This window comes from Syngnathoides biaculeatus, chromosome 4 (assembly GCF_019802595.1).
Source record: "Syngnathoides biaculeatus isolate LvHL_M chromosome 4, ASM1980259v1, whole genome shotgun sequence".
Lineage (NCBI taxonomy): Eukaryota > Metazoa > Chordata > Actinopteri > Syngnathiformes > Syngnathidae > Syngnathoides > Syngnathoides biaculeatus.
Genome location: NC_084643.1, coordinates 32969689 through 32995950, shown reverse-complemented (window position 1 = coordinate 32995950; position 26262 = coordinate 32969689). Strand labels below are relative to the sequence as shown.

Sequence of the window (26262 nt, the reverse complement as noted above, 5' to 3'; positions counted from 1 at the left end):
ATTTTTTTAAGTTTAAAAATATATATATATATTTTTTTTTTAGTTAGGATGTAATCACGAATAATCATTAATTATGTTCAAGTTCTGAGTCACTGATGTCAATTCTCCACATACTTGGTCCGATTCAACTCAAAATTGCATATTTTGTTTCAACGTGAGTCATGTGGCTGCACCGGCATGCGCGTTAAACTGGTATATGAAGACAAACTGACTGTCTGGAACTCAGTGGATCTTGATGTTGCTCAACTATAACCATGATGTATTTTCACAAATGTATTTAATCAGTTTTTCACCAAAGTGATGAATGCAGCACAAAATTCTCATGATCAATATCAGTCAATAATTATTTATTCATTACACAGATTGGAAAAAATAAAGCACACCTTTGATCAGCCTTCAGAAATACAAATGATACAGTGGTACATTGACTCATTTCAATAGTTCCAGTTGAAATGAAATCAAGTCATATTAATCTGTTCATTCACCGCCCCCCCCAAAAAAAAATCTCACTTTATTGTAGAATGTTAAAGAAATAAGATAGTTCCATAAAATGGAATTTTAGTATGTGTGGACCAACCAAACCACAGCAATTGGTTTGTTGAATTTGTATATTTAAAGGGGCGTGGCCTAGTGAGTGACAGAAATATAGTCCTTTCGTCTTCTCGTGACTCTTTTGATGAGAGATGCGGCCAACAGCAGCTCCTTCCAAGTGTCTTCATTTTTATCTTTAAAGGGAAATTCCAGTGGTTTGGATTAACAATGTATACTATAGTTCACGTAATATGTACTGTATCTTGACAATGTAATATTAATCCTCTCTCATTTAATGGTGTTTTGAGAAGATTGTTATAGACTACGAATTTTCAGGGGCGCCGCCATTTTGGTGAGTCACATGACCTACGTCCGCGGATGTGACGCATGAGGTGCCGCACCAAAGGCTCGATTACATGAGACACGATTATGCCCAGCGCTGATTTCTCGGATTTACCCTCATCTGTTGAAGAAATAGCAGTATCGGTTGATCGGGAAGACGGTGGAATACTTCCATACAGATTTGAACCTGTGGCTATAAATAATGATGAATATTTGGATGATTCTTCGGATGGGAATGACACGGAGTCTAACGAGCGGGCTCCGACGAGCCGCGAGTCTGACGAGCGAGCTCCACCGAGCGGGAGTGCCGCGAGCAAGTTCTTTGGGCGGAATGACGCGGAGTCCTCCGAGCGAGGCTAGGGGAGCTTTAATTTTGCTACATGGGTTGTCCTTGCCCACATTTACAGTTCCTTAACTACTCCACTTCTTTTTACTTATTTGAGCAAAATCACATCTGAAGCTTGCTCCCAATTCAATTTTGTCTTTCAACCAGGGCAGTTGGAGCAATCTGGGGAGACACCCAGGGCGGCATGGTCTCGGGGGTGGCAATTCACAACTTACCCCCACCCCACCCGAAGGTTTGTTGCGCAGGGTGCATCATATTGGGAGTTATTTTTCTGGCAGCAATGTATAGCCCGCCCACCCCCTTGGAATACAAAGCAAAAAAAACATCGACCAAGCCATGACTTATAAATTTAAAAAATTGTAAATTGAGGCACTCGTCACTCAAGTTATCATAGTAGATAGAAAATAGAGTCAAACTCTGAGTTTCATCAAGGCCGCTGTTGCTGTACCTAGAAGCATTTGCGATGCACGACAGCAGGACCGATCTCGTCGTAGTCCTGCTTGGAGATCCACATATTCGAGAAGGTGTCAAGTGAAGCCAGGATAGAGCCACCGATCCACACAGAGTACTTCCTTGCTGGTGGGGCGATGATCTGGAGTGAGACCATGGTGATATGAGACAAGTGTAAAGAGCTAGCCCTTGAGAAATAAATGTTGGACTTGAGATTTAGATGCTCCAAAGGTTATCCCCCCCCCATACGGCTTGCACCAGAATCTTGGGTCATTACCACTGACTGCAGAATTGACAGCATATCTTGGATGTTGTTGAAATATTAACGACCAATCAATCAACGTTTTAAGACTTGTACGTTCCTGTCCACACAACCGCAGGGCAGGACTGGCCAGCCAAATCAACTCAAAACTGACCTTGCTGTGACATTCAATGAGGCAGGCAAATACACGCATTTCTGCCAATGTGAGGTTTAAAATGTAGCTTTTCTCTCAGTAATTGGGGACCAATAACCAGTACTTTGGCCTTGTCCTGGTCGAGCTGCAGAAAATTTTGTCAACACCACCAGGTAAACCTGGACGATCCGAGTGTGTTGTTACGGTGTGCTGGGAACATTTGGTTCTCTCCCAGGGATCACATCTGACAAAACATACCACTGGCAGCAGGGGGTCTTACTGTAAGTCTGGGTTTGGTGGTTTTCCCCAAACCAGACACCACAGGTGAAGGAGAGCTGTCACTCTGAAGGAGGAGTTGTATCACAAAATAGCAAAGAGGTTGCTGAAGTAAAACTCAGGTTAGGGAGGTGTACGGCAAAGCTATAGTGCACGACTTAAAAGGGGGGCACTTCTCCGAGCACACAGTTTGCAGTTCCGGCAGAAACTTAGGATCCATCTGGCAGGAGCTTGGGTTCCATCCACCACCCAATTATATCTCAGTTGGGTGTTGGATGGAATACTTGTTACATACTGTTTGTTCTTGGTGACGCTGCATCTCTTCCAGTAGACTTCACTTCTGGCCAGCAAGTTGTGGCACAAAGTGGTACTACATTGGAAGTGAGATCTAAACTTGGAGTCGCCTGTATTCCATCAATCTTTTTGATTAGCCTTTTTTCACGAGGGTCACAGGAATGCTGCAGTCTATCCCAGCCATCTCTGGGCAGGAGGTGGGGTACACCCTGAATTGGTTGCTAGCCAATCACAGGGCACATATATACCATAAAATAATTAAAAAAAAGAAAATATGGAATACAGTAGGTGTGCAAACAGTGCAGGGGAACATCATAAAGGGTCTCCACTTTGTTAGCCATGAAGGTGACCTGTCATCCCAGATCCATGGCTCCAAAACGCATCCTTTAGGAGGTATTCGGTGGTGTCCTCACTGAGTGAGGACACGCAGGAGGGACTGAAGCATGCCTCACAGCTGGCCTCTCTTGACCTGACCGTCTCTGTATTCTGTCCCATCTGTAAGTCTTACCTTGACCTTCACAGTAGGCGGGGCCAGGTCACTGAGCTCTTTCTGCATCCTGTCTACCATCCCAGGGAACATGGTACTGCCACCCGACAGCACCATGTTGGCGTACAGGTGCTTCCGGGTGTCCATGTCGCACTTCATGATGCTGTCGAAGGCTGTCTGGTGGAGACCAGTCGACTCCATACCTGAACACATGATGACAAATTGCCTGCAGCAACATGAAGTAGAGTGAAGGTACTTGGCCTTCAGTGGTGACTTATCTGACTAAGTCCAACGCTTAATACCACCACTATCACATCGTATTTGTAGAAACTGAACCATCAATACTGTACAAAAACACTTTATTTAGCATTTCCCAAATGTAGTCCCGCCAGTGAGAACTCATAAGTAGAATGTCACACCATGAACAAAAGATTAGGACCTGACTAGAGCGTGAAATGACTTTAAGTCAGAGTCCGTACTCACCGAGGAGGTTTGGGTTAAACAGCGGCTCAGGGCATCGGAATCTCTCATTGCCGATGGTGACAATCTGGCCGTCAGGAAGCTCGTAGCTCTTGTCCAGCGAGGACGATGTCATCGCCGTCTTCATCTCCTTCTCGAAATCCACTGCTACATAGCAGAGCTTCTCCTTCATGTCGCGCACAACGTCATAGTCCGCTGCAAATAAAACAGAAAGTCAATCTCAACGGGAAAGAGCAAAGAAGACAGGAAGTCTCTTCCGCGGTACCTGTAGTGGTGAAACTGTAGCCTCGCTCACTCAGGATCTTTACTAAGTAGCCGGTTAGGTCTCTACCCGCCAAATTCAGATGCAGGATGGCATGAGGGAGAGCGTAGCCCTCAGAGATGGGCACCATGTCGGTTTCGCCATCACCAGAGCCCATGACAATACCTGTGGGCAGAGTCAATGGGGAGGGCCAGGTGGGTAGGGGCGTCACTCAATAAATAATGACTATATTCATTTTTTTCTCAACAGAGAATGCACAAACTACCACCTCAAAACGTATTTAACGCTCAGACGGCTGTCTCCTGAGTTAAAACATACGAAAGAGACGTTTTTTTTCACATCCACGCACGGTAACACATTTGGGTGGCAATGATCACACTTTGTCACTGAGCCAAAAGACTTACCTGTGGTGCGACCTGTGGCGTACAGCGAGAGGACGGCCTGCATGGCCACGTACATGTTGGGCAATTTGAAGGTCTCGAACATAACCTGCAACATCACAAACGTTAGGAAGCTCAAAGCATGTAGCGACAATGAGTTTGAACCTTATTTACTAGAGGCTTGCGTGTGCCAAAATGGACACAAACTTGATTGGTCACATAAACAGATGTGGAGCCTGATCTATGAACCCGGATTCCACCTGCCAAATGTGCAAAATTGCTGCGCAATTTATTTCGTAAGGCCACAATACAAATAGTTTAATGTAGAAAGTGCAAAGTGAGGTGTCTCACCTGAGATCACTTGTGGTGGCTAATTTAGCATTTTTGAATACTACGTCTAAAAGTCAGGTACAAACAAAGACTGCATTATTAAGGCTGTCAGGACGCGCTGGTAAATTTTGAGGTGAAAGGGAGAACTCTGGTTATGCAAACATATTTGAAGTGCCAGAAACAAAAATTATCTGGACTCTTCGTCGAAGCAGTTTTGGAGCTACTGACGGGTGCCTGCTTCACCAGTCACGAGAAGGAGTCATACAATATTATCTTGGAATCAAACTTTCAACTTTGCATTTGCATCTCCATGGGTCATTTTGGCAGAACTGGATCTGGGGCCTCCATGAGAAGTTTTTGAGGTATGCTAATCTACTGTAAGTGTGAAATGCAATGTTAACGTGATGGCCACATACAGTACATCCAATTTCCACACACTCAGGGCCAGAGGACAACCCAGGACACGCTAGAGAGACGATGTCTCCCCGCCAGCCTAGGCAGACCTTAGGATCCCCCAGCAATAGCTGGACAAAGGGATTGGGGAGGCTGACCGCAGACAAGCAGAAGTAAATGTATGGCAAGTGATGAGTTACCGTAATTTCTTGAAAATAATGCTCAAATTTTTCAAAAAATATTTTCAAAAAGTTAATAGAGCGCATTATATTTAGGTATGGATGAAAAATAAAAAAATACAATCACATTGTATAGTTGCATACACCTGTATTGCACACATAGAGTGGTTAAAAAAGGTATACGTATACATTTAAATGTGATAGTCGATGTCTTATGTTACACATTTATATTTATTATGGTAATGTGAGCCCCCAACTTGAACTCTATGACCTTTTACATCATTTTACAATCGTTAGCGTAGCATGTTTGTTGCTACTGCACCAAACATCAGAAACGACTGCCCATGAGTCTGTTTCAACTTAAACAAAGACAAAAAAATGTCAACTACAACGGCTAGTTGTGCAGCTGCTTTTAAAAGAAATTTTCATCACTTGTGCCGATGACGCCGCCAACCCGGAAGTTGCGCAGCAGTCCAAAACAACAATAGCTCGCCTCAATGGCTTCAGGTGGCTATCAAAACAACGTGAGCTCAAACTACGTAATACAAGCGTCATGGGCACATTTAAAAAAAAAAAAAAAAAAAAAAAACGGATAGCGCACACAATTGAAATGGTCTCTTTTATTTTTAAATCTGCCCATTACCCTCGATTCTAGGTAGCTTGAGCTCATGTTGTTTTGATAGCCCCCTTGCGCCATAGGAAAGCGATGGCTTCGGGTGGGCGAGAGGATGCGCTGCGGAACCAAAACCTTTGGGATTCAAAAAATGTTTCCCCCACAAACGGCATGGATGGCACAGAGGATGAAATCCTATGGAAGCAAAATGGGATCAATTTTCATGAATTCAGGAGGCACCAGAACTGGACCAAGTCACCAATGGATATTTTTCAGATTGGAGATGAGGCAGATGTTGCTTTTGAAGTCTTGGCCAAGGATGTGTAATGTAGAGGATGAACTGCACTATGCACAAATATTTATGCACAAATATTTAATGCAAAAAAATGTTTAAGTCAAACGGTGTTAAATCGTTTATTTATTTAAGACTGTAATATGTGTGATCAACAGTATTAATAAAATGTTATGCCATCACTGAGCATTTATTTTAGTTTTTTTGAGGGATTCTGTTCTGAAAAATACAGGGACCAGGACAAGCATGTCCTGTAGCCTGTCCCGAGATTGTATTACGGCTACATCAGCATGTGCACAATGATTATTATTAATGATTGTCATACAGTTTTTTGAAAAACAATACAAGTACAAACCTAACAAAATCTAAATACCGATAATTCCCAATATTTTGAGCATATGGGTAGCAGCAAATTGGAGGTGCGCATTGTACATTGGTAGAAGGGGTTTCCTGAATTTTTGGGTTAACTTTGGGGGTGCGCATTATACTTCAGGACACATTATACTGGAGAAATTACAGTAAATTAAACAAAGCATGGCTTTTTTCTTTCCGCTCGCTGGCTTCCCCAAAATTCTAAGCGCTATCGATGTCATCTTATGTAATTTAGTAATGTTTTTGGGAGGTCTTCCACAACCACTTCCGCTTCCATCACTTCAATATCCTTTTTGGATTTGGGGCGCTATCCCAAATTTTCCAGGGTGAAAACCACCAAAGGTATCTCAAACTCAAAATGTTTTTTAAATATGGCGATCGCCACTTTTACACCTGTCGCCAACAGCATGTACAATCTGTTCATGAGCGACTATGCAATTTAGACCCATCTATTTGGGCTTTAAGAAATCAGGTCCTATGTACTTTTGAGAAGGAAGGGTCCAGAGGCCTGGGCACTAACCTCTGTCATCTTCTCCCTGTTGGACTTGGGGTTGAGTGGTGCAGTCAGTAGGACGGGGTGTTCCTCAGGGGCGATACGGAGCTCATTGTAGAAGGTGTGATACCAGATCTGCAGCGAGAATGAGAATTGTGAAGAAGAATTGCTTCAAGTCTGAAGCTTTGGTGTAAACGTCTTGGTCCATCCATGACCACACTCAATGTGGGTGAAGTGGATTTTGCCAAACACACAGGGGAGGAAACTCTTTTTGCGACATGAGATTTGTTTATCGATTGCTTTTTATTAAACATAAGACCACATGACATAAGACATTAGAATCACAAGTAAAACAAATGTTTTAAAAATCATCTGTAGAATTATCGTTAAGGGCGGTAACATGTTGAAAAGGTTCGTGATGGCAAGGGTAGGACTGAATATAACCGACTGCCAACAAATTGACCCCTCCGTACAGGACACTTAACCACGTCTCCTGAAGTGACGTCACGCCACGTACGCTCACGTAAGACAAACAGTAAAAATGGCAAATACAATACAATACAATACATTCTAAACTGAGACAGACTCCATGCTTCTGATTTCATTCAAATCAACGATATATTATAGATTCTAAATACAATAAATTCTTAACTGAGAGAGACGCCATGCTTCTGATTTCATTCAATCATTCACACGTAGCAATGTTATGCTAGCGGAGAACGTCTCATTCATTTATACGAGACGTGTATTGAAAATCAAATATCGGGCATATCTTCATGCAAACACAGTCTGGTTAAGCTTCTGGCCGCGAGCCAGCAAGAAATCAATACGTTTGTGCAGTCCGATCATCGCTAAATAGCTCTCAACAAAGAATAAGTGTGTCAATCGTTCACACGTAGCAATGTTATGCTAGCGAAGAACTTCGAATTCATTTATACGAGACATGTATTGAAAATCAAATATAAGGCATACCTTCGTGCAAACATATCTGTTCCGGTTGATATTAAATGGATTTAGTTGATGATGCGGTCTTCCACAAAGTTTGATCCATCGAAGGCATTTTTCGTACTGGGTCTTCGGTTTTGGAAAGGGTACGAATCGAACTCCACCAACTAGCCTTTCAGGATACCTGTCGTCACTATTACAAAGTCCGTGACTACACCTCTTAACCATATTTTTTGTTAAATAACCCAAATACGCGATAAAACGCTAACTAAACCTATACTGGACCATGCAATGTTGTCTGAGAATATGGCGGGAGCAAAAAGGGGCTTTGGTTTATGCAGATCTCTGGGCTCTGATTGGTCAGTGACGCGGATTGCGCAATATCCACGGAGGGGTCAATTACAGTCGGTGATTGAACCTCACCCAACTGCATACTCGCTGTAACACAAAAACTGTGACTACTGGAGGTATGATTTTGTTTTCAGAAAACTGTCACAGATGAGTCCAATGTGGGTGTCTCCAATGTTGAGCTTAACCAACCCATGACAATGAAGTATTATGGCCCCGTCACACCATGACGTTCTGGTCAGCGTTCTTTAGCGTTTGAGGAAACGTTGGTAGTCGCCCATGGTCGGCGGGCTAGCTCCAGAAGAGCGTTGTTTGAACGCTAGTGAACGTCAATGATCGCTGGGAATCGGTGGAGCACGCCGGTCCGGAAAAAAAGTTTTAAACATGCACAAACGTTCTCACCGAGACCAACGTTCATCAACGTTTAATTTTAAACGCTGCAGAACGTTCAAGAACGTCCGTGGAACGTTTTACTAAGGTTCGCCGAGCGTTGCACTCGTTTGGCTATCGTTAGTAAGTCGTAACTCTAGCTTTACTTGGTTGTTACTCAATCGACTCACTGGCGACCTGTCAACGACCACTGAACAATCCCCTAGCGCACACAGCATGTAACTAAAGTGAAACGAACGTCGTTTGGCGTTCATTGAGCGTCATTGGAGCGTTTCCCGAACATATGGGTATATAAACCGATGCTTTGTAAGCAAGGTCCATTTAATATTAAGCTACAGTAGAGAGCACCTACTATGGAAGATCCAGAAAGCAGCAGTTCGTTTTCGCGGAAAAACTCCACCAGACTATCCGCAACAGCCCGGTCCAGGATCCTGCAATCCTTTCTCTGCTTCTTTTGTCTTTTTGTCGGACCATCCTCACTGGGGTTTGCAAGGTGTTTAGGGTCCCCAGGGGGTGTCACATGGTGCGTGACTTCACGGACGTGCTCTTCCTCCTGCTGTTGTTTATCCTCCAAACACATTGCTCGTGATGAAAGAGGCTTAGCTTTCTTACTAGCAGCGCTAGTTGCTGAAGTCCGCGCCCTAACTTTTTTTCTTCTCGGCGGCATGATGCTCACTGTTCTATCTCATGACAACAACTGAAGTTACGATGAACTTTCCAACGATTTTGTGCCGGTTCCACTGTAAAAATTACATGCCAGCAAAACGCTTTTCTGTCGTTATTCACCCATTGGCCACACGCTCAACACGCTCGTCTTATGTAGACAAATCGCTCGTCGCATCCCAATGACGCGTTTGCACACGCTAATGGTTTTTCGGGATATCTTATTTGGTCGCTGTTACACGCTTTTCGTGTGTTAGACACACGTTAAGTCATGCGTTAGACACACGTTAATCACACGCCACATGTGTCATCCGCATTTGAGAACGCTGAAAAATAGAACGATTGAAATGTTCAGAGGACGTTGACCAAAACGTCACGGTGTGACGGAGCCTCAACACAGGCTTGTGGAGAACCCCCACCGAGGAAGCTCATCCAGTCCTTCGTCCCGTACAGAATCCAATCGAAAGCTCTTTCTCATAAAGTCTTTACAACAGATATAAAATTGATTTTATAAATACTTGTAGAACACTGTCTTGGAAGAAAAAGAGCAGAAGCAGTTGTGATCTATGAGGGGTCATCGTCACCTTCTCCATGTCGTCCCAGTTGGTAACGATGCCCTTTTCGATTGGATACTTCAGGGTCAGGTATCTTCTCTTGCTCTGAGCCTCATCACCAACAAAAGCTTTCTGGAGGATGCCCACCATCATGCCCTGCAGCACACAAATGCACAATCTTTCATATCTTCTTCTTCAACATTTTCTTCTTTTGACTGTCCTACTAGCGACTTCCTCCCTCCTACCAGTCGGGGGTGTCCCACAATGGAAGGGAAGCAAGCTTGGGGGGCGTCTTCTCCGGCAAAACCAGCCTTGCACATGCCCGAGCCATTGTCGAGCACCACTGTTGCGATGTCCCTGTCCATTTCTGAAACATTTGGTTCGGTTTGGAGCATTTATTTTCAACACAAAAACAATATATTTTGAAAAAAATGAACAAACAACATTAGACAATGAAACAGATACGCTGTAGTTCTGCATGTTCGTAAGGGAATAGGACCAAGTCCACAAAATAGTCCCTCATTTATTGTGGGTGTTACGTTCCAAAAATCTGCAAAATCGCAACCACATATTTATTTTATTTCTGTATGCTCTACAACCCTCTCCACACTCTTATTCAACTTAGCCATACTGCGATAATTAAATGTTTTTTGAATTGATTACCCCATTTTTAAAGTTAATGCATAATTCTTCTTCTCTTTTTTTTTTGGATAAAGGCAGCACAAAAGTCAAACTGCAATCGATTCAATACCCTGGGAAAGAAAACACAACATGAACATGAAAACTAGAAAATAAGAAAACTGAGGTTCCAATATACACTTCCCAGTATCTTGCAAATTTAGGTGGAAACACAAAATGAAACATGTTTATCTGTCTTGCCCTTTTGGTAGATGTAATCCACATATGGGGTGAGAAGTCGAGTTTTTGCACATGCAACCTTATTGTCAATCAAGCATTAGGAATCTCTAAGTTGAGAGATTTGATCTGTTTTAGGGTTATCAACATCCACACACTTGTCGCGCCTGTCAAACCGGTCCAACCCGACGAAGTCGAATCATATTAGTCTCGTATTCTGGTGCCAGGGGGACTTGGAGAAGCACTCCAACAAACCTGTTTTGTCTTTCTGGCATTTCAATGCACACAATAAATAGGTTTCAATTGAATTCAGTTGCATTTTATTTCTCCCGCTGATGGTGCAGTTGGTACGCACCAGGCTTTGGTGCACGCAGCATGGGTTCAATTCCCATTCAGTGACATTGTGAATGTGAGAGTGAATGATTGCCTGTCTCTGCAATGTGTGCTCTGACTGACTGGGAACCAGTCAAGGGTTAGTCTGCATGATTAGCAATAGATGATGCATTTGACTCTGTGTGTGTGTGTGTGTGTGTGTGTGTATGTGTGTGTATATATATATATATATATATATATATATATACTGTATATGTCTTACCTGTGCAGGTGAGTGTTCAAGTGCAGTGCTCCGTCTATAAAGCAGCCTGGTTTGACCCACTTTGTCTTTGTTCCTAGTCGCGTGGGTATGGTGGGGCAGGTGGGGCATTAGGGGTTGCCTCTGATTGGTCCAGGTGCTCACCAGCTGACACGTAGTGATCAAAGTCTGTTCCTCGCAAAACCCACAAAAATGATGAATGTCTGAGGATCTTATCAGTCACGGTATTCTACGAAAATTAAATGCAGGCAACTGAGTAGAAGACTTTTACAACATGACTTCCCCTCAAAGCTTGTCTCATATCCTGGGTAAATTGAGGTGGTTTAGCAAAACGGTCATTCACCAGTCACACCCGGCAACAACAACAATTTCAGAGTTGTCAACGTTCATGCATCCGTCAGGCCTGTTAAATTGGAGGGATGTGACTACTTTACAGGTGCTGAGTACTGGCCTCACCGTTCTGAGGACCCAGATTCAATCCCAGCCCTCCCATTGTGGAGTTTGCATGTTCTCCCCGTACCGGCGTGACTTTTCTCCGGGCACTTCGGTTTCCTCCCACATCGCAAAAACACGCAACATAAATTGGACACTCAAAATTGCCCCAAGGTGTGATTGTGTGTGCGGCAGTTGTCTGTCTCTATGTGCCCTGTGATTGGCTGGCAACCAGTTTAGGGTGTACCCCGCCTCCTGCCCGTTTTTTTGCTTGTCTTCTGGGGGGATGTGTGGAGCAGGGAGTAGTTGGACCAAATTGCCTCGTAAGAGTGTCTGTATCAGTGTGCGAGTATGTGTCTGTTGGGGAAAGCATGGTTGTGTACACCGAAGACTTGATGTCGTTAGTTTGTAAAACTGCCCTCACGCATGTTGTGTTATCCTCAAAAGTTAATTGGAAGGTAATTTGTGAATGCGGCATGTTGTTTTTGCCGCATTTTGTCCAAGCTGTTGTATTCAGATGCATTCGTGGAGCATTCTGTTGTCTGTGTGGTATTCAGGTGCGTCTCTGGTGTTTTATAAAACATCATGTCTCTATCGCATTCTCTTGTGTCTGTGGTGCGTTCAAGTGTATCTCTGGTGTATTCAAGTGCATCCCTTTTGCATTCCATTGTGTCACTTGTGTGTTCAGATGTGTCTTCAGTGCATTTTTTGTGTCTCTGGTGCATTCAGGTGCGTACTCGCTCTGTTTTTTGGTGTTTCCCGTGTGTGTTCTATTGTGTCTGTGGTGTTGCCTTGGCTGCATTCAGGTTTTTCGATGGTATGTGTCTCTTGTGCGATCAGGTGAATTGAAGGGTTCCTGGATGGTTATACAATCTTCGCGGTGTTGTCATCCCCTGAAATTGGTACTTATTCTAAACAAAATGACATTGACACTGTCATTCCTGCAGTTAAAAATGATTTTTTGGGGGGGTATTAATATTATCATAGAAACAAATGGAGGGCTCTAGTGAAATCCAAAGTCCACAGCACAACTAATGGTGCACTCCTGGTTTCTGAGAAATAGTTTCCAGGGATGAACCTGATGTACACACTAAACACAAAAGCATCGCATATGGACCTGAAAGGAACAAGGTTGCAATACTATTGAACGCAGGAGGGGAGCACCTGAGAAACCACCATGAGAGACTCATTAAAGACACCAGAGACATGTTTGAATCTAACCAGACGAACTAGAACAGAGTGGATATACTATCAAATCTTGCCGAAAGCGCCACAGACACAATACACATAGAATGCACTCCAGCACACCTGAATACACGGCGTATGCCTGCGATTGTGCATTGCGTGTATGTGTGATTACATCTTTACACATTTTGTTCTGTTCCTGTCACAGTCCTCAGCTGTGGATGAGCCTCAAGCAGGTGTTTTCATTGCACACACTTTTTCTCCATCTACATTCCAGACTCCAGAAGATCCGTTTGGGGTTCTGCCCGTCGGGCTTTGCGATGTTCAAGTGTAGACCACTTGAGTAATCCGCCTTCTCCAGCTGCGATCTCCTCCAGGCACAGTTTTATTAAAGGCCTTATGCACGCCTCCCAAGGACGCCCGCAAGAAAAAGAACCTCCACAAGCTTCTAAGACGGCGTGGCTAGTAACCACATGCCAAAAAACAAAAAGCTCTATTTAACCAGGATGTATCTGCACAGGCATAAAAACAATAATGTGTGTATTTGTTTCAGTACATTTACTCTCATGGGCATAAACACAAGAACAAGTGTTGTGTTGTGTTGTGTTGTGTTACCACCACATGCCCCCTCAAAGCTGTAGAGACAAGACTGTGTATTCTTACCAATGTATGTACGAACATGAACATAAAGACGAGAATAGTATATTGTGGCTGCTGTTTCCAGCGTTGGTTCCTGTTGGTGGCTGGGGCCCCCATGCGGCGGGGTTTTGGGGGTAGCAGAGTTCCGGTGCCCATGCCCCTCCCTTTGAGACTGGTCGGGGTGCTTTGTTTTGGCTTGGGACCACCGTGGGTCCTGAAGGGTGGGTGGCGACCCCCTGTTTGGGGGTTGACACCAGCTGGCTTCCCATGAGGGTGCAGGGGGCCGGGCCCACCCTTCCTCAATGTAAAAAGTTCAGCAACTCCGTACACCAATAGACTAACATTCAGGTGATATAAAAGTGATAGTTCATACAAACATATCAAATCACAGGTCGTTACAGGTGTTGAGACACTAAAAAAGAATCCCACCACATCAGCCGATCTTGCAATTTTTCCACATCACAGTCCTTTCGAAATCCATCCTCTCTTATTATGTTCTCTTATTTATTGCATGTACTCACCAGGTAGCCCCCCCCCCCCCGCATACGCAAATAATAACATGATTTGACAGTTCTTATGTTACTTGTGTTCAAATATCTAGACTGCCTCACTATATCATGCTACTGTGGATCTCAACCCCAGTCCTTTTGTCCACCCTGTCCCTCTCTATGTCCCCTATGACCTTTTTTTGTCTAGCTGGATTTTCAATAGAGATCTGACTTATTTAAAAAAAATTAATACATTTTATGGCAAAACTTTTCTACCACAAATGCGTTTAGATATACCGTTCTGCAATACCTTGCAGCGGAATGGCACAAGTTTAAAAGAAATAAATAGTGTATTGTTTTAAAATAGGCCGGCACAGTGTATCAGCTGGAAAGCAATGCCCTCACAGTTCTGAGGACTTGGGTTCGAACCCAGCCCTCCCCGTGTGAAGTTTCCATGTTGCCCCTAGGTGTGATTATGACTGCGGCTGTTTGTCTCGATGTGCCCTGCGACTGGCTGGCAACCAGTTCAGGGTGTACCCCGCCTCCTGCCCGTTGACAGCTGGGATAGGCTCTAGCACTCCCCGCGACCCTTGTGAAAGTAAGCGGCAAAGAAAATGGATGGATGGATGGATGGATGGATGGATGGATGGATGGATGGATGGATGGATGGATGGATGGATGTTTTAAAATAGACATGACCAACAGGGCATTAACGTGTGTGTAGGCACTCTTACTGACGTGAGTGTATTCACAGGGATGTAAATACAAGAATGTGTGTTGTCTTGATTCCTTCTTATAAATATAAAAGGACATGAGTCAATAAGTGAAATGCCATTTTATTCCATCTTCAATAAACTACACTGTGATATCATGATCATCAAGATTATCATCATGGTCATCATCATCCGGCTCCAGCAGGAAGTGAAGGGCCTCCTTGATGAAAATGCTCAGGCAGTGCTGTCGTCAGCTACAAAAGAACACAGAGGTCAGTGTGTGTGCACCCGAGGGTACTTGCGTGAACATACAGTCAACTTTGACAGGTCCCGGCGGCGGCGGTGGGGGCGCCTGCGCGACGCAGGTATAGGCCACCTCCAGGTATCGCGTATTCTCCTTGCAGGGATACTCTCCAAACACCACCTCGGTGACGGGAACCTCACACGACCGCCGGTTCCCGCAGCTGAAGACGACATGCAAAAATAAACCCGCATCAGACAGCGTCACTTCCTGTTTCCTCTCAGGTGAGTGTGTGCGGTCTTCTCACAGGTCCTCCACCACCATCTCGGCCCACGGGAAGGAACAGAAGACGCCCTCGCCGTCGTCGGGGTGATGCTTGCCCTCCCCGCAGCGAGTACCCACACCCACTTTGTACAGAATGTGGTCCGACCGGATCTTAAAACCCGACTCTACGCACGCAAGTATATGAAAGAAATATCAATATCTGATCACACACACAAAACACGCACGTGCACAAACACAAAAATAGACACAAAAAATGCTAAACACGCAAAACAACAACAGAAGCGAGTCTTGAAAAGATTACAGTACTTCAGAGATGAAGGTGGGTAAAAATAACAAGTCACCTGGTTGCAAATATAATAGTAGTATATCTATTTCAACTAATTATAGTAATAGAACCAATTACATTTGATGACATTATGATTACCTTTCTTAATTTGAACCCAGAAAAGGGAATTTGGCGTCAAAGATAAAACAGGATAAAGATGAAACTGTTAAAAGGTTAGGATTATATCATGTGTCAAAAAATTATTCTAACCTTTTCAAAATCTCCAACAAACAGATTATATCAATGAGGTGGCCTTTGAGGTCATTATTGGGAAAAATATGTTACTTTTGAAACTAAACGTATACGCACACAAACAAACACATTAAACGTGTAGTGATACACAGAAAAAACACATGTACAAAAGAGACAGTTTATATAAACACACACACCACAAGCAGAATTCATACACACACAAGACAAATGCACAAAAATAATGTGCCCACACACACATGTGCACAGAGAAAAAACATGCACAAAACAGAAATACACACGTACGGTGTCATTTAAAAACAACAATGTGTGTATTTTATTACCACAGGACATCACAGCCGTGTCATTGTGACACGCATAGACCACTACGCCCTCTGAAACACATCATCATCATCATCATCATCATCATCAAAATCATTTTTTGTTTATATAAAACTTACCAGCTGTGTGAGAGAAGAAGTAAAGCGCAGAAGTCACTGGAATTTAAAAAAAAAGTATATTATATTTTGAATAATGTTCTTATTTTTCCCAAAAGAGATGTTTAAAAAAAAAAGTGATGAGGATTAGTAAATTTCAACAAAGGGTTACGAGGGTTAAAAATGAGAAATCTCTCAGTATACGAACAAAAATAAAGTATTGAATGTAAATGCTTTTAAAGTGTGGTGATGTCATCAACGTAAACTCCTAATGTTCAAATGTTAGCGGTATACTCACAGGCCAAAGCAAGCATCCTGAACATGATGGCGCCGTCTTTCAGGCAGGCATCCAGTGAAGGCGCCAACGTTAGCATCGCGGCTATTTAAACATCCGAGGTGGGCAAGCACACACACGTCCCAAGCACGCCGGCTAACCGGCTGGGCCCCCTTAAACAGATGTGGCGAGCGTGTCGAAAACTGCACCACGGCTCCATAAATTCAAACTTCAAGTCACGAATTGTGACGGATGTGAACCCTACGACGGCTGCAGCTATTAACCAAACACCTATGTTAGCATAAAAACCTGTTAGCTTCAATAAACCTGCGTTTAAACCTCAGCATTCAAATTTGAGCCAGGACGTTGATGGAATCAAAACGGTTAGCCTCCATACTTCAGCAACAAGTGATTAGCATCAGTAGTGTTAGCATTAAAGGGGAAATCCAGTGCTTGTTATACTGTTCGAGGTTTCATGACTCAGTGCCAACCCTGCTAATGTAGCCGTTTCTCTTGTATGTTACACTAACAACTTCCATCCTGTTTAAAGGGGAAATCCAGTGCTTGCATGAACAGTGTATCCAATAGGTCACGTAATATGGACCCTATTTCGACAATGTGATGTTAAATCCTCTCTCATTTAAGAGTGTTTTGAGAAGATTTTTATCAACAAGTACGAATTTTCAGGGGCGCTGACATTTTCGCGAGTCACATGATCTACGTGGGCGTATCTGACATGTACCGTGCCGTTCCAAACACAGGATTTACATGGGACACCATTATGCCCAGTGCTGATTTCTCGGATTTACCCTCATCTGATGAAGAACTAGCAGTATCGGTTGATAGGGAAGACGGAGGGACGGAGGAATACTTCCATACAGATTTGAACCTGTGGCTGGAATTAATGTTGAATATTCAGATGGTTCTTCGGGCAGAATGACTCTTCGGACTCTGACTACTCAAGGCCTACTGTACATGCGACATAAGTGCGTAAACAAAGGCCCCCGGGAGCTCCGGGCCGGAAGCCGCGGATGGTTCTTCGGACGGGAATGACGCGGAGAGGGCTGCGAGACGAGGTTCCAGGCAGCGGAGGCCGTTAGCCCCGGACGCCGAAGCTAGGCTAAAGACCTCCACCGCCACCAAAGGCGGGCCACAAGCCGACATTCAACGTCCGGGGAGGCCTTTAGCCGAGATTCGGTGGCGGCGGAGGCCGTTAGCCAAGCTTCGGCGTCCGGGGCTAAAGGACTCCACTGCCTGAAAGCTCGGCTCGTGCCGGAGCTCGCTCATCACGCTCCACGTCATTCCCGTCCAAAGAACTGCTGGCCCGGAGCTCCCGGGGGCCTTTGTTTACACACTTATGTTGCGCGTAGGCCTCCGAGTAGTCATACTCCACGTCATTCCGCCCGAAGAACCAGTATTCCTCCGTCGAGATCATGTGAGTCGCGAAAATGTCAGCGCCCTTGAAAATTTGTAATTGTCGATAAAAATCTTCTCAAAACACTCGTTGTCGAAATAGGGTCCATATTACGTGACCTATTGGATACACTGTTCATGCAAGCACTGGATTTCCCCTTTAATCAGGATGGAAGTTGTTAGTGTAACAAACAAGAGAAACGGCTACATTAGCAGGGTTGGCACTGAGTCATGAAACCTCGAACAGTATAACAGTGTAAAAGTCTCCAAGTCATGTGTGTGTAGATAATCACAACATCATATCTGTTTTAGTTGCTAAACCTTTAGCCACAGTTAGCCAGTCCTTGTCATTAAAGAGCTAATAAGCACGCACACACACACATACTGTATACATCCATTCATCCATTTTATGAGCCGCTTATTCTCACGAGGGTCGTGGGGAGTGCTGGAGCCTATCCCAGCTGTCAATGGGCAGGAGGGGGGGGGGTACACCCTGAACTGGTTGTCAGCCAATCGCTGGGCACATAGAGACAAACAGTCGCACTCACAATCACACCTAGGGGCAATTTAGAGTGTCCAGTTAATGTTGCATGTTTTTGGGACGTGGGGGAAAACTGAAGTGCCCGGAGGAAACCCACGCAGTCATGGGGAGAACATGCAAATTCCACACAGGCAGGGCCGAGATTAAACCCTAGCCCTCAGAACTGTGAGGCCAACGCTTTCCAGCTACGCCAATGTGCCACCTACATATATCATATTTGTATCAATAAATGACATAGGTGTTTGATTTTTGTGTGAAGACCCCAGCCATCAACATTTTAACAAGTTCACCTTAAAATATAATAACGTAGTCAAACCCAAGTCACGTTCCTTAGAGGAACATATGCAGGAAGTAAGCTCTTCTAATTTTCCTGGTTTTGGTGATGTGATTTTCCGGATATTACAGTAAATTGTGTAAAACATTACTACTACATGAGACATGTAGAAGACTTATTTTTTTTTTTACATGAATGCTTGATTTTATATGGTTTTAATGTAACTGTGATGTATTTATTTTATGTGCTCTTTATGTATGTGCACTTTAGACAATTTACAGCGTTTTATATCATTGTTGTTTTAGCCTTACGTCAACTACCTTTTTTAAAAACAAATATAGCTTGATTATCATTATCATATAAAAACTGGCCTGCGCAGACCCCTTCACGTGGTAATTCGGCTTCAACTTCCAGTCAAGGGAAAACATTGTTCTGGGTACAATTTCACGTGAAAGTTGACGTCCTTTGACATCCTTACAATTGTACACTGTGAAACATAACAAAATCGAATTTAATTGGAATACGTTCGGTTGAGCTTCATTGATTTTTGTCAAGTGACGCAAAGCTTCCGCAACTCTTGTGCGCGTGCGTAAAAGCCAGCTCTTCTCACTACAATCAGTGTTAACCCACAATGCATCGCGCCGGTTGAGTGAAGTTTTCCTTCTTTCTCTTTTTTTGTCGTGAAACAATCTCGTCGCGTCCTGGTGCGGGCAAGTTTGGCAATGTATATCAGTGATGTGACGTCACAATAACACCGCGCCGGGAGATGTCAACTTCACGCTCTCGAGTGTAAATGATGGTTACTCGGTGTAAAAAAAAAGTGTGAGCCCGCCTCCTGACAATGATCTTTCTGGTTCATGAAGATGATGATTGGCGCAATCACGTAGATGTACGTGTAAAGGTACACGCCTAACTTTGTTACGCATTGTGCCTTAGTCCATCTGACCATGAACTTGTATGCAGCGAAGCACGGCATGTCGCACAGCTATAAAGAAATCACATTAAGAAGTCAAAAAGATGACGTACTCGTGCGTCACGCCATCACTTGGACGTCTGCTATCGAGAGACAGTGGCTCAATTCATGTTAATATGGTTAACTATGTTGTCAGATAAATGTTAGATAGGGAGCACATTGACACATGCGCGGGTCTTTTCAAAATGTCCAACAGGTTGAAGCCGAAGAGTTTCAGGGCGGTTTCCACAAGAAGAACGTTATTATATAGAAAATCCGTATTTTGCTCTGGATCGGAGATAATAAAGCGGAGGTGACGTTCATAGCGGGGTTCGTGCACGTGTGTGAGAGAGACACGTACTGCTGCAACATGATTGGCTGCTGTGTAGCGGGAAGTGCTGTCTTCGAGCACTGATCCCAAAAAAAAAAAACAAAAAAAAAAAAAGACTGGATAGCGCATACACATTGAACGCTATGTCGATTGGTTGAAGCCAGTTGGCCGCCATCTTGGTACTCCCAAAACGGTGAAACATGGGATACGGGTTGGATTATGCCGGGAGTTTTCTCAAAGTTTGGCATGTAGAATTAAAAGTGGTCGTGTGATCTTCACATTTTTTTTTCCAGTTCTGGTAACATGAATGATTTTTAATTCGACTTGGTAAGCCCAAAAAGGTTAAGTGCAAAGGAAATACATATAACACAGTGACGACCAAGAAACCTTGCATATTACCTTGGGCCCGATTTCCGTGACATCCCAAAATACGCTGTGAATCACTATCATCGGAAACACAGCATTTTTCGTCATAAAAAGATTCAATTTTAAGTCAGTCAGTTCAATATATTTTTGGAAATCAGAACTCGCAATGGGAAAATACATGCTAAACGCATTGTTCATTTGTTGTCTATGTGACGTCCTATTTCAGACAGAACATTTGAACTTGTTTCCTCGCATTTGGAAATCAAATTCAACTTGCAGAGTTTTGTATTGTGAAATTCATCAAAAATTTCACAGAAAATGTGTTTTCTTGCTTATCCACTGATGAAGTTTGGGAAAACATTGACATCATTTTTTTGGGAAAACCCCTCGGCCTATAAAAGTGTAGCAGAGAGTGAACAGTGAACAACAGCAAGCGTACACAAAACTTTGTTCAAGGGAATTAAGCTCATCAGAAAATAAATTTGAAAAAAAAAAAACCTTTACAAACAAACTTTAACTGTCAAAGCAAACCTTTCCAATTCACCTGCGGAATGTTTTCTCACAGCCACAAAACAAACTGTCGCTGCACAGGTCAGCACGGTTGTTTTGGGAGTATCAAGATGGCGGATGGCGACTTCAGTTTCGGTGGCCAATGAGCCATCCAGTCTTTTTTTTTTTTCCTTTTTATTTTTTTTAGATCGGGGGTTTCGAGGGTGTCACGAAATGACGTAATGACCAAAGATGTATCACATTCGTGGGGAATAAAAAGAAAACAACTTTTGCTGTGGTTAGGTTTATGACGGGTTAGTGTTGAAGGGAGTTCAGTGTGGGTCTGGGTCTGGGTGAGTGAGAAACATAAGATGCCACATTTCGGTCACATACTTTTTCCCCCCGTTTCGAAGCAGTTGTGCGCGTTTTACCTGGACACAACAGCCAATCATAGAACAGCGGAGCGTGTGCTGCAGTCAGTAATAATGGAATACGGTGAATCCTGCCTGGGAAATATGTGGGAATCACAATAACGCAAGGTGGCCCGGAAATAGATATTTCTTCCAACCAATCAGTGAGAAAATATTTCTATGTTCGCAGAAGGATTGGAACTTTGTGCGCCTCTTCTGATCTCGCGATGTTTGACAATGTCACGGGGCAATTCCGACACCTCGCGATATCTCCACGTCCGTAGTGTGGAGCAACTAAAGATGGTGGTTCTCATCGCGTCCATGTGCTTTGTTTGAGACGAAACCGGTCCATTTAAATTCCGTTTGAATATATATGTGTCTTTCTTTCCACGCCGCTGGAGAAGAGGAGTGAAGCTGGGAGCGGCGCGGTGTAAAATAAATCAACATGCAACACGACGACGTCAGTGTTTTAAAACTTAATGTTCGATCACGCTAACGTTAGCATGATACTCGTCGCATTATAAATCCAAGAAAAATTGTGTATATATAAACATTTTAAAAAATACTTTCAGGCCTTCTGAGGTTTAGTTATGACGTTTCATGTGATGGTGGCTCCCTTCCTTTAACCATGTGTTTTGTGTCAATGCAGGTGATTTGGGACATTATAGGCAACAAGCAGTTCTGCTCTTACAAAGTAAAGTAAGTTTCTAACACGTTAACATCCAAACTGAGAGCAAGTGCATCCCCTGGGTTTACTTCAATCATCACAGAAAGTAAGAATAGTAGTGTCGCGTACAAATATATATATATATTTTTAATCGCGTCCGAATCCTGTGAACGTATGATTTTATTCGGCAAATCTACAGAAAATCCCTTACGAGCCTAAAATTTAGAAAACAACAAAACATCATGCGGACATGATGAAATGGTATGTTCTCCTGTTACTGAAAAAAAAAAAACCCAATGATTAAGTAATTTAAACCTGGCAAAAGAGTAACGATAAGAGTCAATGTCAGCTTAAAGCCTTTGAGCCAGAAATTGTCCGGGAAAGCCTAGTAGAATGACTGAAATTATTCTTAATATATATATATATATATATATATTTTTTTTTTTTCAGGACCAAAAGTCAAACATTTTGTCGCAATGAGTTCAACATCACCGGTTTGTGCAACCGCTCTGCGTGTCCACTGGCCAACAGTCAGTATGCCACCATCCGAGAGGAGAAAGGTACAGCGAGGAAGCGAGTTGAAATATTCGGACTGCGCATATTTAGCTGATGTGGTGTTGTCTCCTGGCGACACAGGTCAATGTTTCCTCTACATGAAGGTGATTGAGCGAGCGGCGTTTCCTGCCAAAATGTGGGAGAAGGTGACCAATTGCAATCGCTCTGTTTGTAAATATGCACATGGGAAGATTTCTGTAATTAACGAATGCAGTAACATATATTGACATATTGCAATGTACTCTCTTCTCTTGTCAGCCTGTCAACATGTTTCTGCGTGGTGTAAAATATGACGCTGCTGACTAAACATTAAATGTGCATGTACGTAGGTGAAGCTCAGCAAGAACTACGAGAAGGCTCTGGAGCAGATCGACGAGAACCTCATCTACTGGCCTCGCTTCATCAGACACAAATGCAAACAGCGTTTCACCAAGATCACGCAGTACTTGATCCGCATGCGCAAGCTTGTCCTCAAGAGGCAGTAAGTGCGCTATGAAGGCTCTCTGAAAGAATTTAGAAAGTAATATATTGGATGCAAGTGGTTTTAAAAGGTCTTCAATGGAAAATTAAAGCGTCTTCAAAGTTTTACATCAGAAAAGTGATGGGTGTAAATATCAAGATCATAAATGTGTTGGAAGTCATTTTTAAAAGGTCTTCAAAGTCTTCAATTTAAAACAAATGACTTGAATTTGAGTAAAAAGTCATACATTTGATGGGAAGGACTTTGCTGGTAAAGCGTTGGCCTCACAGTTCTGAGGTCCCAGGTTCAATCCCGGACCCACCTGTGTGGAGTTTGCATGTTTTCCCCGTGCCTGCGTGGGTTTTCTCCGGCCACTCACGATTTTCTCCCACATCCCAAATACACGCAACATTAATTGGACACTCTAAATTGCCGCTAGGTGTGATTTGTGAGTGCGACTGTCTCGCACTCCCCGTGACCCTGAGGATAATAAGAGACTAAGAAAATGGATGGATGGATTTTATCTCATTAAGGTCTCTATACTCACGCACCCGCATTGCATCACGTGACCGACGCATTGGGCCACGTAGATAGAGCTTTCATGATTGGTCCATTTTAGTCACATGCAGTGATGAGGTAATCAACTCAATGTCGGCGCAGACACCACTCACGCGAACATAAAGAGAAGGTTTTAATCGAATACCGGTTCTGACTTCGATCTGTTTCCAATTGACCAATTCCTCTGGAAGTGTCCTTAATATTTTCATTTCCCAGCACGTCACTTGCGGTACATTGCATTTGCAACACACCAGCATCTGACCTAAAAAAAGAAGAAACTCAAATGTAAGTGGTCATAAATCTGCATTTGTGGTCCCTCAGGCGGAAGTTGGTTCCTTTGAGTCGTAAGGTTGAACGTCGGGAGAAACGAAAAGAGGAAAAAGCTCTGGTCGCGGCACAGCTGGACAACGCCATAGAGAAGGAGTTGCTGGAAAGGCTCAAGCAAGGAACTGTAAGTACCGAGCGCTGCAGAACCTTCCCAAAGGTAGACCCACCTTTTAATGCCGTCTTCCCTTTGTAGTATGGGGACATTTATAACTTCCCCATTGTGGCCTTCGACAAAGCTCTGCAACAGCAGGACGAAGAAAGCGAAGAAGAAGAAGAAGAGGAGGAGGAGGTTGAGGTGGATGATGAGGTGAGCACAGAGGTCGGGTGTGATGACGGCCGGTAAGCAGGGGTGTGAATTGATGGTGTGACTTCCTGTCCAGGATGTCGGCGAAAGGGAGTTTGTCGCTGCCGATGAAATAGAAGAGAGTGACCTAAGCGACTTCGAGGTACAAATGTTATCAATGTCTTCATCTGACAGTATTATGCTGCTATGAAAGTCGGTTCGCCTTTTCCCCGCGTGACTGCTTGGTGGTTAGTGAAATCTGCAAACAGATGCTATCAGCTTGCTCTTTTTTTTTTTAATCCCCTATAGTTGCCACAACATGGCAACAAATCACTACTTTGTTAAATAATTTCAACATATTTACTTTTGTCTAAATGATGTCTTGAACTCGCGTCAATGTAGTTCCTTGGCATCGAAATACTAATAATACCAGCAAAGCGCTGCTGTTCAAATGAAATTCCACTCCAAGATCCCAGCTGTCTAAATAAAGCTACAACTCACTATTACAAAGTTCCTTAGCACCCATATGCCACAAGATAAGGCCAACGCACTACAAAAGCATGTTATCAAAGCACTGCTTTTCTTTAAATGATGTTCCTAAATTCACTTTGACGTAGGTCCTTAGCATTAAACTGCCTGCAAAGCACTTGTATGAATGAAACTCCTCAATTTACTTTGGCAACCTTCCTTAGCACTAATATGCCACTAGATGTCAACAAATGAATCAAAGTAAATAAGTTTCTTTCGGCTTGTCCCGTTAGGGGTCACCACAGCGTGTCATCTAAGATGAAACACTCATATTCGTTTGGCACAGTTTTTACGCTGGATGCCCTTCTTGAACCAAGCCTTCAAGCGGAGCTGAGGCCCCAGTGAGATACGAACTCACGACCCCTGGTTTACCAAACCAATGCTCTGACCACTGAGCTGAATGAAAGTATCACTTTAATTAAATGAACAACAAAAAAAAACATTGCAGCCTTTTGTCCGCTGCTTTGCAAATTTTAAGTTATCTGGTTTTTACAGTATGTAGGTATTAATTACAAATGTTCAGCTTTCGAACATTTCAGACATAGTCAGTATAAACTTGTTTTTTTCAATACTTTGTTTGGCAAATGGGATGGTTAGAATCTCTGGAGAAATGTGCAAGAACTAAAACGATGCCTACAATATGAAATTTTTGGTGTGGGTATAGAATGTGTTGATTTATCATCAGCATTCACACCATGAAATCCTGACATCAAAATTATCCAATATCCAGATTTATCCGCTGGGTCAAAAGGTAGAATCAGATAATCTCGTGTTACAGCCTATAACTTTAACCATCTTATTTCAGGACATGAACAACTTGAGGACGAGCAGCGACGAGGAAGACCCGGATAAAAGCGATGAGGAAATGTCAACAGACGATGGAGACGAGGGAGCGACAAAGAAGAAAAAGAAGGCACGTGGCAAAGGCAAATCTCCCGCCAACGGCTCAGCGGCCCCCAAGAAACGAGCGTACGTGGAGGTAGAGTACGAGATGGAAACGGAGCAACCGGCCGCAAAGAGCCTCACCACGTAGGATCGGTCCTGTCTGTCCGTCAAACTGAACTGTGACGTCACGACAGGATTTCAGATGCAGAAGGTCATCGGACTAAACAGAAGTTGTCCAAAAGATGGCTCACAAGCACCAGTTAAAAAAAAAAACAATTAAAATCTCCATTGTCATATTTTTACATGTCCTTGAGCAAGGTTCATAGTTATTTTCATGCTAATTTCTGAGTCAATCTGCATAATGTTTAAATTCTATTGTCTTAAATAAAAAAAGGTTGACTTAGTGCATCTTGTGTCGAAAGCCTCTTCATTTTTTAGGAGGGTTGGGGGAGGGGAGGGGGAGATTGCCCCATAACTTTTTAAAGCTTAACGACGCTTTTGGGAAATACTGTATGGTGCGTTTATGGATCCAAATTGTTGACATCTCTACATTGCAAAAATCCTACACACTGACAATTTTTCTGGCCTCACTTTTATGCATAGGTGTTTTTTCCAAATGTATTTTAAGACTGAATTGGTTACGTTAATGTATAAAAACAGTTTGGATAAAGCTTCAGCTGGCCTACACACACACACACACACACAATGGTGAGGTGACCTATGTTTTTATTTAAAAAAATATATATATATATA

At 43.3% G+C, this 26262-nt stretch overlaps 3 protein-coding genes across 6 annotated transcripts; 1 reads left to right on the top strand and 2 right to left on the bottom strand.

Moving 5' to 3' along the window:
- Nucleotides 1-318: 318 nt before the first annotated feature.
- On the bottom strand, nucleotides 319-11347 carry LOC133498915 (actin-3-like). 2 transcript variants are annotated; one of them, XM_061816202.1, is made up of 10 exons: nucleotides 11266-11347; nucleotides 10061-10182; nucleotides 9846-9971; nucleotides 6943-7050; nucleotides 4268-4352; nucleotides 3867-4028; nucleotides 3605-3796; nucleotides 3143-3324; nucleotides 1668-1811; nucleotides 319-725 (listed from the first exon to the last, which is right to left on the bottom strand). In XM_061816202.1, the coding sequence occupies exons 2-9, from the start codon at nucleotides 10178-10180 to the stop codon at nucleotides 1668-1670; spliced, it is 1119 nt and encodes a 372-aa protein (XP_061672186.1). In that variant the 5' UTR covers nucleotides 10181-10182; nucleotides 11266-11347; the 3' UTR covers nucleotides 319-725. The 2 variants fall into 2 exon arrangements, with proteins under 2 accessions (XP_061672186.1, XP_061672185.1); XM_061816201.1 differs by lacking the exon at nucleotides 11266-11347 and adding an exon at nucleotides 11026-11076.
- Nucleotides 11348-14835: 3488 nt separating this feature from the next.
- Nucleotides 14836-19422, bottom strand: LOC133498916 (L-rhamnose-binding lectin CSL1-like). 3 transcript variants are annotated; one of them, XM_061816204.1, is made up of 7 exons: nucleotides 19329-19422; nucleotides 16495-16643; nucleotides 16221-16256; nucleotides 16104-16154; nucleotides 15268-15409; nucleotides 15032-15183; nucleotides 14836-14973 (listed from the first exon to the last, which is right to left on the bottom strand). In XM_061816204.1, the coding sequence occupies exons 2-7, from the start codon at nucleotides 16568-16570 to the stop codon at nucleotides 14954-14956; spliced, it is 477 nt and encodes a 158-aa protein (XP_061672188.1). In that variant the 5' UTR covers nucleotides 16571-16643; nucleotides 19329-19422; the 3' UTR covers nucleotides 14836-14953. The 3 variants fall into 3 exon arrangements, with proteins under 3 accessions (XP_061672188.1, XP_061672189.1, XP_061672187.1); XM_061816205.1 differs by having other exon boundaries at nucleotides 16495-16634; nucleotides 19329-19345; XM_061816203.1 differs by lacking the exon at nucleotides 19329-19422 and adding an exon at nucleotides 19080-19257.
- A 2076-nt stretch (nucleotides 19423-21498) lies between these two features.
- On the top strand, nucleotides 21499-25917 carry mak16 (MAK16 homolog (S. cerevisiae)). The gene is made up of 9 exons (XM_061816682.1): nucleotides 21499-21706; nucleotides 21896-21945; nucleotides 22364-22473; nucleotides 22550-22614; nucleotides 22798-22949; nucleotides 23808-23937; nucleotides 24007-24120; nucleotides 24194-24259; nucleotides 25430-25917. The coding sequence occupies exons 1-9, from the start codon at nucleotides 21692-21694 to the stop codon at nucleotides 25655-25657; spliced, it is 930 nt and encodes a 309-aa protein (XP_061672666.1). The 5' UTR covers nucleotides 21499-21691; the 3' UTR covers nucleotides 25658-25917.
- Nucleotides 25918-26262: the final 345 nt, after the last annotated feature.

Coding starts and splice junctions, on each gene's coding strand:
- mak16 (XM_061816682.1), top strand. Junction 23,938..24,006: donor AAAGGCTCAAGCAAGGAACT/GTAAGTACCGAG, acceptor TTCCCTTTGTAG/TATGGGGACATTTATAACTT. Junction 24,121..24,193: donor AGGTTGAGGTGGATGATGAG/GTGAGCACAGAG, acceptor CTTCCTGTCCAG/GATGTCGGCGAAAGGGAGTT.
- LOC133498915 (XM_061816201.1), bottom strand. CDS start 11,062: ATGGGAATTGAACCCATGCTGCGTGCACCAAAGCCTG. Junction 10,183..11,025: donor GCTGCGTGCACCAAAGCCTG/GTGCGTACCAAC, acceptor CAAATGTTTCAG/AAATGGACAGGGACATCGCA. Junction 3,797..3,866: donor CTACAGTTTCACCACTACAG/GTACCGCGGAAG, acceptor TTTTATTTGCAG/CGGACTATGACGTTGTGCGC.
- LOC133498916 (XM_061816204.1), bottom strand. CDS start 16,570: ATGCTAACGTTGGCGCCTTCACTGGATGCCTGCCTGAAAGACGGCGCC. Junction 16,155..16,220: donor CTTCTTCTCTCACACAGCTG/GTAAGTTTTATA, acceptor GATGTGTTTCAG/AGGGCGTAGTGGTCTATGCG. Junction 15,410..16,103: donor CACGGCTGTGATGTCCTGTG/GTAATAAAATAC, acceptor TTGCGTGCGTAG/AGTCGGGTTTTAAGATCCGG.